Source organism: Linepithema humile, chromosome 1 (assembly GCF_040581485.1).
Source record: "Linepithema humile isolate Giens D197 chromosome 1, Lhum_UNIL_v1.0, whole genome shotgun sequence".
NCBI classification, from domain to species: Eukaryota; Metazoa; Arthropoda; class Insecta; order Hymenoptera; family Formicidae; genus Linepithema; species Linepithema humile.
The window spans coordinates 7,692,392-7,704,538 of record NC_090128.1 but is presented as its reverse complement, the minus strand read 5'-3'; the positions used below and the strand labels follow the sequence as shown (position 1 = coordinate 7,704,538).

Here is a 12,147-nt window from a genome sequence, read left to right as displayed (position 1 = left end):
ATTTTTAAAAACAGAAGTTACATATTTAGAACACGTAATTAGTAAAAACGGAGTTAAACCTGATTCTAAAAAGTTAGAAGCAGTAAAATTGTTTCCCAGACCAAAGACACCGAAAAACATTAAACAATTTTTAGGACTCGAAGGATAGGAGATATAGGAGATTTATATCTAACTTTTCGAAACTAGCAAAACCATTAACAAATCCACTCTTAAAAAAGACATGAGAAGTCGATAGTCGAATATATCGAAATCTCGAAAGTATCGAAGTGTATTGTTGCAGTTTTATCGCGACGCTGATTGGTTATCTCAATGTCATGTGCAAAAAATATATTTTGACAGTTTATATTTAAATGGTTGACAAGGCAATATTGATTAACAATTTATAAATGTTTCTATGACAATTGTTTACATTACCTCAAGCTGTGAAGTTGTATTCACTCTTAAAAAATTTCGTCTAAATTACCAAATATATGGTAATGAGAACTAAATCATTTCGTCCTAATTACCAAATATTTGGTAATGAGGACGAAGTGATTTAGTAATTATTACCAAATATTTGGTAATGAGGACGAAGTGATTTAGTAATTATTACCAAATATTTGGTAATGAGGACAAAGTGATTTAGTAATTATTACCAAATATTTGGTAATGGGAGCTAAATCATTTCGTCCTAGTTACCAAATATTTGGTAATGGGAGCTAAATCATTTCGTCCTAATTACCAAATATTTGATAATGGGAGCTAAATCATTTCGTCCTAATTACCAAATATTTGGTAATGGGAGCTAAATCATTTCGTCCTAATTACCAAATATTTGGTAATGGGAGCTAAATCATTTCGTCCTAATTACCAAATATTTGGTAATGGGAGCTAAATCATTTCGTCCTAATTACCAAATATTTGGTAATGGGAGCTAAATCATTTCGTCCTAATTACCAAATATTTGGTAATGGGAGCTAAATCATTTCGTCCTAATTACCAAATATTTGGTAATGGGAGCTAAATTATTTCATCCTAATTGCCAAATATTTGGTCCAGTAATTTGGGAACGCTTCTCCAGTGCAGTATCCAGCAAAATGGCGGCTACTGGATACTGCACTGAGTGAGACGAAATGGGAACGCAGCCATAGTTTGATAGCTTGATAGCGAAGGTTATTTTGACGGTTATTTAAAATAAAAAAAATTTATTTAAATATTTAGATTTTTTAATTATTAAATCGCTATAATAAGTGCGCGCGCGCAGCGCGCGTTTGTATTGTTTTAGTCTATTAAAAAACGATACTCGATTCGAATGGACATCCGCTCAAGAAGAATCGTTTAAAACGCTGAAACAATTATTGTGCAAAGAACCTGTGTTACAATATTCTGATTTTACAAAATCGTTTATTTTAACAACAGACGCTTCTGGAAAAGCAATAGGCGGAATATTATCACAAGGAGAAATAAATAAGGATCGTCCAATAGCTTACGCATCTCGAACCTTAAAAGATAACGAATTGAAATACGATACATACGAAAAAGAAGCATTAGCAATAGTTTACTGCGTTAAACAGTTTCGACCATACTTATACAGACGACAATTCACGCTGGTAACCGATCACAAGCCCTTAATGTGGTTTAAGAATGTTCAAGATGCGAATATGAGAATATTACGATAGAGAATAAAATTAGCGGAATACGATTATGAAGTGGAATATAAAGCAGGTAAAATGAATGTAAACGCAGATGCATTATCACGAAATTCTATAAATTTTGAAGAAGTCGATTGTAAACCAGTTAAAAAAGGCAGACGGAAACGAAAAATTTCTAAAGATGCTAAAACAACTTTAAAAACACAAAGAGAATTTGATGACGTTAACGAACCATTTCAAGTTGTTTATTCTATTACTACAAAAGACACAGTATTTGCGTTAGCAAAAAGGGATACATTTTTAATTTGTGGCTACACACTTACCCATATGGAACATCCAAAATTAGTAATTTTTGAAACCACACCAAATGCAACAATTTTTAAAGAATAATCTCATGTCGCCAATTTAGACATTTTTACATGTGTGAACTCAAAATTTGTATATGTGGAAAAACATATTAGGACTCAAATCGATCAATTAGAAGTAATTTTGAGTCTTAGAGTGTTTTACAGTTTATATAAATAATTATACAGTTTAAATTATAATAATTATATTTTTTACAGATTAATATTGATTTTAATTTATTATATCCTAATAAAAATTTGAAATTGTACGAAGACTGGAATCTTTTCATAGATAAAATTTTAAAAATTAATGAAAGGACAGAAGAGAGAGAGAGAGAGCAAATATTCAAGATATAATAAATAACAGAAATAGTGAAACTGTTCGCGCGCGCGCATGCACACACACACACACACACACACAAAATTATAGAAGTAATTTATTAAAATAATTTAAATGTACATTTTCAAATTACACAGGTTATTGAAAATAACTGATCTTCTGCTAAATAAACTGTAAATGCAAAAGTAAATGCTACAATACATGTATTTACAATACGTGTGTATTTATATTTTAAATCTGATTGATATACATAATCATGTTTTACAAGTATGCATTACCGAGACTTTGTAGATATAGCACATATCAGAACCAAAAAGTCGTGGACGTAGCACGGAAGAGACCCAAAAGATCATGGACATTACCTACGGGATTCGTGGACATTGGCTACGTAGTTTAATATGCACGTTTTGTGCACATAGAGGCGCTAACCCACAGAAACACGTAAAATGCGGGCATGTCCACTCTCAGTCTTCTCTCTGCTATTGTATGGATTTGTTATTCCCGGCCCCGTTGCCACACGGTGTCGCCACAGATCTTGGCTACCAACGTGAAGTTGGCTCTAGCGGTCCATATTTTTATAGTCAAAGGATAGAAAGAATAAGACAGAAAAATTTCTCCTTTTTTGTCTCTTAGGTTGCTTCTACGATTTGAGCTGCGCAAGGCGTCTCTAGGTATATATATAAACTCTATGATGATGGCGATTACAGCGAGCAGCGCGACGTGCGGCGCGTTTGCTCGCCTGTGTTTGCCAGCCGGGCACGAGGAGCGCGAAAGCGGAGCGGCGAAAGCGCGTGCTGCGTGATCTCGCCCTCGTTTTTTTTTTTTTTTGCTATCGTTGTCTTCTTCTAGACAAGTTGTCATTACGGTTATTCGGCGGCGAGCAGGGAGGCAGTTGCGACAACGGCGCGAGTCATCGCGGTGTACCGCTGCTGGTCGCCGTTGAATACTCATGTGACGCCTTCGCCTCTGGAGTACGGTGTGCGACGTTCGTCGACAGGCACTCGCGCATTCGCGTGCGCACGCACGCACGCACTCCTAGTGCTTCGTACTCGCCTGTTCGCTCGCTTGCTCGCTTCTACGCTCAGTACTCCCGCTTGCGGCCGAGAATGACATATCGCGACGCGCGGGCAACGCGCGACGATCACGTACGCACCGGGAGGAGCGTCGTTGAACTGGAGCAACGCGATTGCGACGGTTGAAAAGAGGCGTATCGAAGGCGGAAATCGTGGACTTTGAGGACCTGTCCAGCTGGACTCGACGCGCCGCTGGACAATGGCAATCGCGAGCTGGATGATCTGGGGTAGGAGCCTACGTACCGGCCGATCTCATCGAAGTGCGTGTACATTGCAGTGAAAATTTTTGTGTGAATGTTAAAGTATATCGTCTCACATTTCACGCTTCATCTCTTTGCCTTTTCTTTTTAATTGCAGGCCGCCAAGATACGGAGGACAACTGCGTGCAACTCGACCTGTCAAGAGGTTAGTAACCTAACCTATTACAGTCACAAATCGTTCTCATCATCTTACTCGACGACGTTACGTTCCGCTTTTCCGTGTGTTTATTCATCTTTCGCTGTAATATTGCGCAATATTGTTGCACTTTGCCCCGTCGACGACTGATTTGCTGCATACTTTGACAATGGAACGTTTGGATATCTTTTAATGGTGAACGATACCGACGATATAAATCTGTTGCTACTTGAGAGTTTAAAATGCATTTTAATATAGTCTGAATTAAAAAAAGAAGAAGAGAAAAAATTAGTATATTTAAAAGTGTGCAGTAGATCCCATTTTTAATTTTTTCTGAATTACTCCATTATTGCCATTTATCCATGCTAGTCATTTCAATCACTATTATTCTTAATCTAAGAACATGTAATACCTACATCACCTTTTTGTAAATTATAAATAGTTAGAAATTAATTTATGTTACAGGACTAAAGGAGAATGTCAAGGAGGTTTTAATCAATCTTTGTCAGCGTCACAATGTTCCAAGCGTAAAGAAGCTAGCGTATCTTAATGCTATTGTTAAGTTGATTAGCGAAAACGATTCCCATGATTATGGATACTCCGCGGAAGATTTGTTCTGTTGGTAAGAATTACTGGCAACAATCTGTCAAAAAAGTTAGATCATTCAATAATAATTACATAATTGTGCATTCTATTTCTCAGCTTGCGCGTGGGATTGGTCCATGAGGCAACGCAAGTGCGCGCCGCCGCGCTGCGAGCGGTGCGTTACATGCTCAAGAAGGAACAGGATATCATTGCGATTAACAGACTGCAGTATCCGTACTTCCTGGCGCGCAGCATGGACGTTAATCTGCGAAATGAGATGGAGAGGATGCAGGCTCTTCGACTCGTCAGGAGGATCCTAGTATTAGCCCCCCGGCATTTTAGTCCTGCTCTAGCGAGATCCTTGGTCAGTTTAACGAACGGCGGTATAGAGGAACGGGACCGTGCATTTAGAGCATTTTTAGCAACGTTGTGTGAGTTGGGTGTCCTAAACTCGAACTTGCTCATAAGCTGCGGCGGCGTCGGCGCTCTGGCGAGAGCCGCGATGACCGGTCAGAGCGCCGCCGCAGTTGAAACCATCGTCGGCGTGTTGTTGCGACTGCTGAACAATCCCGACACTCGCGGCAGCGTGTCCCTCCTGTGCTTTGCCGCGCCCTACTGCGAACTGCACTCTTCCAACGTAGAAAGAACCAAGGAAGAGCGCGAGCAGAGATTTGCCGCCAGCAAGCTAGCCCTCTTGAGCATCCTGCGCTCGTATCCAGGCGTCCTTCACTTCTGCCGACCGGACAATAATTCAGCTCTCAAATCCATCGCGGATATCCTGTATGTGGAACAGCTGGAGGTGCGCGGTGCCGTGCTGGAGCTGCTCTACGAATTGCTGGACTTACCGCTGCCTACATGGACCGACGAACCGGACGTCGCGCTGGCCGCGGTGGATCCCAGCAGATCGCGGGACTCCTGGAAGCTGTCCGAAGGCTTCGTCGCCGCCGAAGGCAAGTTCGTACTGCCATCCCTGTCGTCGCACTGTCCCAACATCACGGAGATACATTCGGCGTTGCTGGTCTACGTTCTTCTCGAGTGCGGTCTGCATCGTGCCCTCGCGGAGACCATCGTCTCCAGCGACACGTTTATTTCGGTACGCGCAGCGGTGCTCTTGGGCGCGCTACTGCACCTCGCGCATTCGCTTCTGCCATCCGAGCTCTGCGATCTCACGCCGCCTCTACCGAATCTGTTGGAGCACGCGAGCACCGGCAAGCATCAGGCGCTGGCAGCGGTTACCATCCTCGAGCGGATGCACACCATGATGCGACGTAGACCGACCCCGGCTAGTCTCTTCCTCGATCGGATCCTGCAGGCCGGCACCTGGCTGCGTCCGACGCTACCACGACGGCAGCGACCGCCCGGTCGGAACTGGCTGCGAATCGGTCGGGAATCGCCGATCACGCCGTTGCTGAAGGACGCGCAGGTGCTCAGCTCGAAGGACGCGCTCGCCTGGAACTGGCCGGTGATACGGGCGATCCTGCGGTCGCGCGAAGATGCCACGCGAATTCTACACGACTCCGATCATCGGGTATTCATGAAGCGGCTCGTGCGTTACTTTAAACCTTCGTGGAACGGCTACAGCAGAGTCGAGCTGGGAACGAGCGCGATTCTGGCGCGCGAGGCGACCCTCGCTGGCTGCGATTTGTTAAATTGCCTGCTGGAGCTGCACGAGCCGGAAGGCGCGCGCCTGCTGAACGAATTGATCGGCGACATAGCCGAGCAAATAAGTAACATCCGTACTGCCGAGTCTGCGCACGACTGCCTATTCTCGCCGCGTCACATGTCTACTACGTGCTGCCAAAAGTACTTCCTTTTCCTCGGCCAGTTGAGCCATTCGGCTAAAGGTACGGTGGTTCTCAAGAGCTTCAATTTACTGGAGAAGCTGCAGGAGCTCGCGCTGGCCACTAATCACGACTGCTACGTCAAGCTGATCGTCTCCAGTCTGGACTACTCGCGAGACGGCCCCAACAGGAAGGTGCTCAGCAAGATCATTTCCGAAGCGACGCTGTGGAGCACTCGATTGTACGCCACGCAGTTTCTACGTTTGATACTCCGCGCGAGGATGACGGACGCCGTGCGCTGGGCGATGATGTTGCTGGCGGATCGGCTGTCTGATAATTCAACGGCCGTAGCGTTAGCGGCCTTGGAGGCGTTGCACGAGGCCTGCAACGAGATTGAATATCTGGAGGCATTGCTGCAGCAGGGAGGACAATCGCGCGACTGGGACAAATGGCTACAGCATTTAGGTGATAAGGGCTATCTGTTGAAAATCCGACTCTACTCTCTTCAACAAGGCTTCGCGAGTCTTGCCGCGCCGTCGGAGGAGCTGGAGAAATGGATCGGACCCGGCGGTTTCGCTGAGCGATACGTCGGTCTCGTGGAAGGCGACATACACGACGCGCTAACGCGCCGACAGCGCGACGAGACCGGGAGCTACCAGCGGAGGACCACCAACGTGGCGATGGGCCCGCGCGATATCTTCGTGCCGCCACATCTGATCGGCCAGCTGGCGCAGCACGATCTGGGGATGCAGTTGCTGCTGCGCCGCAATGTGATACAGCGTTTTGCACGAGTGCTACAGCGATTTAAGTTGGAGTTCGGCGGTCGCGATTCAGAGTCCAATTCACGATGCACCCGGGCGAGCCGATTGGCCGCCGTCAGCGGCACAGCCGCGGCGTCCACCGTCGCCGATGACGCCATCGTGTCGGAGGAGTCCGGCACGGACGAGGCCGTGGAACAGTGCAGTCGTCTCGAGACGATTCCCGACTCCGAGGCGGTGGAGAGCGAGGCGCGCGACGCTACCAGCCAGCTGCGCACGGAATCACTGATGGAGATCCGTCGGAAGACCAGCATGGACGACTCCAGGCACACCACTCCCGAGCGAAGCTGGAGAATGGAGACCACGGAGTCGTTGCGCGACGATCATTCCGTCGGCCCGAACGGCGGCATTCTCAAAGTCAAGTCGGCGCTCTGGGCGCTCGGACACGCGGGAGCGTCCGTTGCCGGCGTCGAACATCTCAGTCACTTGGGTATTATCGAGATGATTACGTCCATGGCGGAAATATGTCCGTATTATTCGGTGCGCGCCACCGCGATGTACGCTCTCAGCCTGATCGGCACCACGCGCGCCGGTGCTGATGCACTGATAAACTTCAACTGGCCGTGTGTGCGTCATCGACGCGGCGACAATTGGCCCGTGGTGCCGCCGTCGATCAGATATCCTGTGCCGAGCCCGCTTCCTGTACAACGGCATCATCGTAGTCTCAGTGACGGCAAGCCGGAACTGCCTGAGCCGATCGCGCGTCGCACCAGGAATCGTTCTGAGAGCGCTGCCACGGATCTCGAGGCGCGACGATATATTCTTCCGTGAGTAGCGATAAAGCGGCTAAAGGTCATATATTTTGAAAGAAGAAGGAAGCTATTTTAGTTAAAAGCGAATTTTCTTGTTATTTTAATTATTTAATATAGAAGCTTCGAACACAGAAAAATAGGATTTTCTGATTTTTTAACTGGAATTGAAAATTAATAAGATTATAAACTTAAAATTGAAATTAAATTATAATTGTAAAATTAGAAGAAATATTTTCTGAGTATTCTTTTACGTATCAATTTTGATAATAATTTATTTTCTTTTTTTTAGAGAGAGAGGCGAAACTCCAAGTCCCGTTTCGAGTGTACAAAGATTAAGCCAACAAGACGCTGAAGGATACGCACGACTCCGTAGTTTACAACGTCATCGCAGGCCGAGTTACTCTCAAAGTAGTTTAGAAGTACGTGAATCATTAAATCCTTTTGTATTCTTTTGTGATTTAATAACATTTTTAAACAAGATAACTGCAGCATTAATATCTTTCTGTTCGCAGATGTACAGTTTAGACGGCCGTCTTTCGTTGCAAAGTCTGTCGGAGTACGATTCGTCCCGCAGCTGGATTGCGGAGAACGCGATTCTCACTCCGACGCCGCCTCCTCCAGAGGACGACAATGAGAATCTATTCTATATGGGTATCTGTCTGCCAAGGAGATTGCTGGCGATTTTTCCCGAGCCTCCTCAACCATTTCAGTCGACTCTCCTCGAGGATATTATCAGACCCGAATTAGAAACAACGGAAATTGACGAAGAGTCTAGCTCGGAATACGACGCTGACACGGAACACTGTCGCACGTGTCTAGTTTGTTATCATGGCAAAAGTCACAGGGATATCGGCACGGAACAGGATATAAAATTGAGAAGGTAAGAAATATTTTTGAAGAATTATTAGTAGGATGAAAGATAAAGTTGTGTAATTAAAATATATATTAAAAATGTAAAACAACAAACTCTAATTGTATGTATTAGAATTAAAAATTTGAGATTGTAACTTGTAATTTTAATTTAATTCATTTAGATTAATTTATTAAAATAAAAATTTTTTAAATTGATTTATTTCAAATTATACAGAATAAATACTTTCGCGTATTAGTGATATTTAATTGATATAATATTATAGTTTATTGTTCACATATTCTGTTGTACAGAGAAATACTTAGGCACACTCAGCGGCTGGCCAATCCTGTGTGGTATCGTTACAGTCGTCAATCGTTACTTAGATTGAGACAGCGGTATCCCGAGAAATTTCAGGTATTGTAGCAGTTTGTCGTATATTTCATTTTCGTAATATTTCGAATATATGTTAAAATACATTATATTTTTTACACTTGTATTATTTTCTTGTAGGATACCTGTTTGTTTTCGGATGTAGCTGCTCGTTTGAGCAGCGGTACGTACAGAATGCCGGCGCGGCGATTTCTGCAAGAGTTGTTTCTAGATTCTCCATTCGAGGCGGTAAGTCCTGACACATTCTATTACCAATTCCCGAGTAATCGCATGATTCTCGTGATGTCAGCAGTCGCGTCAGCGTTATTTTATCGCTGGCGCAATGCATAATCAGTGGAAGAAATTTCTGAAAAGAAAAACTTAGCAAATTATAGAGTCATGCAAAGAACTTGTCTCTAAGTTTAATCAGCATGACACTGCGAAATGTTTAAGAGTTAACAGCTATGTTACTGACAGTTATATTGAAGCGTCTGTCACTGACTTCTTACAAGATTCTAAATTTATTCCACAGCGCTACAAATATTATAGAGAGATTAAATTAGATGATAAAAAATAATTTCTAATTCTAACTATTTCAAATTTATTCAATGTTTATTATTTATTTATTCCAAACTCATTAAATCATTATTTTAAATAATTTGTGATGCTTTTCCATGCAGCTTTACGCAGAACCAGTCAACATTCTGAAAATACCGATCGGCACGGAGGAGAATCCCATTCAATCTGTTCCTAGCTCCGAGGCTAGTCCTCGACAGCAGTCTCTCAGTCCTGCGGAGGGCAAAATCAACGGAAGACTTACTCTAACTGAAATACAAACGGCGCAACTAGCTTCAGTTGCCGAGGAAGGCACCTCGGTTAGTGGCGGTGGCGGCGACGAGTCCTGTGATACGGCGAATCAATGTAAAAAGAAGCTTCAGGAAGCCATGCGGCCGACGCAAGAACGGCGCAGCGACGAAAAGATAATAGCTGAGATTCTGAAACCTGAAGAGCGGATACGTTTGACAAAGAGTTCCGATAGATCGTTAAAAGTATCAGGTACAAACACTGCCATCAGCCTTGATTCGTAGTTTTTGAAACTTTCAATCACTACTGTGTATATATTTTGTATTAAAAATAATAATGATATATATTATATATATATATACACACATATATATATAAAAATAAATTACACACACTGCCGGAATCAAGATGTACCCTTTTATATACTTCAATGTTTCCCTTATTTTTTACGCTTCACGTTAATTTATAATTATTTGTTAATATTATCAATTAATTTATATTTATGTCAGGTTCTATTCCACACCTATTGCATAGTTTTTTAAATGACAGTCGATTTTCCTTTCATAATTAATGATCACAAAAAGTGTAAAAAATCTTTTATAACATTATAATAATTTTACACATACTAAGTATATAAAATATTTTTCTCCAGTTAAAATGTGACAAGAAATGTGAAACATACATAATATCATTTACAGTTTTATATACTTAATATTATTTCCCCTATTTTATTTATATCTCAGGTTCTATTTCACATCTATTGCATTGTTTTTTAAATGACAGTCGATGTTTCCTTAATAATTAATGATGACAAAAAGTGTAAAAAAAAATCTTTTTTAACATTATAATTTTATATATTAAGTATATAAAATATTTTTCTCCAATTAAAATGTGATAAAAGAAATGTGAAACAGTACATAATATTTACAATTTTATATACTTAATATTATTTTCCCTATTTGATTTATATCTTGATTTCTATTTATATGAATTTGTTTATATATTGTATGTTGAAAAAAGAAACAGGATAAAATAATGTTAACGATATAATCCAATGCTTATGTATCTTGCACATGGCCATTTTCAGTTCATCACATCCCTACTAATGTTGTTGTCGCTGATGAAAACGCGACGTTACCGACGTTACTGACGTTACCGTCCTGAGTTTTATCTGAGTTCACAAAATTTACATTAGTTGGCGCAACAATCCTTGCTCCGAGTTTCCGCTTCAAATGACACTGATCATACACGTCACGTTTCGTCTGTAGTTGCTTGTCGAGGATACAAACGTAATTCAACAGCACGAATAATCCCGATGACGATGACAGCGAGCACCAAGCAAGGTTCCAAACGGTCAAAATGGGCTTTAGACTTTGCTCACAAGTACGTAACCTCGACGAAAGTTTGGCAAAAAAACACGTGTTGAAAGAATACATTTCTCTTATTGACATTTCATTAATCGCTTATATCCACATAAAACATTAATGTCTTTCTCCTTTTTAATTTTCCTTTCTACATTTTTACAGTTTTATATTGGTCTTACGAAACTTTGAAACTGTACCTATAATCATTTCATTTTACAACTTGCATAAAGAACTTTAATAATTTATAAATAAATATTGCAGTATATTGTAAATGCTTTTTATTATTAAACTTTGTTTGCTCTTTGCAGAACAAAACAAGACAAAAGTGTGGAGATACCATCTCCACCGGGATACACACCTACTGGTGTCTTTCATAATGTGGAGTACATGAGAGAGACTGATTCCAATCATCTGATAATAAAGAAGTCCTGGGATCTGGCGCTGGGACCTCTTAAACAAGTGCCCATGAATTTGTTCATTATGTATATGGCCGGAAGTTCTATCTCAATTTTTCCCATCATGATGGTCGGCATGCTTATTATCAGGCCAGTCAAGGCATTATTCACGCTTCAGCAAAGTAAGTATTTGAAACTGTTAAATGTAAACCCTTAAAACTAATCCCTGGATTTTCTCTGTCCAGCATTCAAAGTGATAGAAGGAACGCATGCGTTTGGACAAAAGTTCGTGTATTTCCTAGGACAGTTAGTGAATATCGCGTTAGCGTTGTACAAATGTCAGTCAATGGGATTGCTGCCGACACACGCATCCGATTGGTTGGCATTTGTTGAGCCACAGACGAGAGTGGAATATTCTGGTGGTGGTTTTATGTACATTTGATGCGAAGAAGTCAGTTAGTTAGTACTGTGAAAATTACGTGCACACGCTCGAGGACGATTGTGAGTTAAGTTATAAGTATGCTACATTTAAATATTGTTTATTAAAATAAATGTATGGAAAAATAAGTGACTGTCTTTTTGTACATGATGGATATATATACACAGATGTAGCAGCATTCCCTCAGATGCAACTAAATGTTA

At 41.9% G+C, this 12,147-nt stretch overlaps 2 protein-coding genes across 2 annotated transcripts; both read left to right on the top strand.

The window, feature by feature from the left end:
- Positions 1-2,827: 2,827 nt before the first annotated feature.
- On the top strand, positions 2,828-11,129 carry rictor (rapamycin-insensitive companion of Tor). Its single transcript, XM_012380140.2, has 10 exons — positions 2,828-3,648; positions 3,746-3,793; positions 4,250-4,406; positions 4,487-7,735; positions 8,010-8,139; positions 8,233-8,600; positions 8,885-8,987; positions 9,084-9,191; positions 9,623-9,998; positions 10,834-11,129. Exons 1-10 carry the CDS (start codon positions 3,588-3,590, stop codon positions 10,908-10,910), a joined length of 4,677 nt encoding a protein of 1,558 aa, XP_012235563.2. The 5' UTR covers positions 2,828-3,587; the 3' UTR covers positions 10,911-11,129.
- On the top strand, positions 10,994-12,072 carry EMC4 (ER membrane protein complex subunit 4). Its single transcript, XM_012380141.2, has 3 exons — positions 10,994-11,129; positions 11,419-11,687; positions 11,751-12,072. The coding sequence occupies exons 1-3, from the start codon at positions 11,062-11,064 to the stop codon at positions 11,945-11,947; spliced, it is 534 nt and encodes a 177-aa protein (XP_012235564.1). The 5' UTR covers positions 10,994-11,061; the 3' UTR covers positions 11,948-12,072.
- Positions 12,073-12,147: the final 75 nt, after the last annotated feature.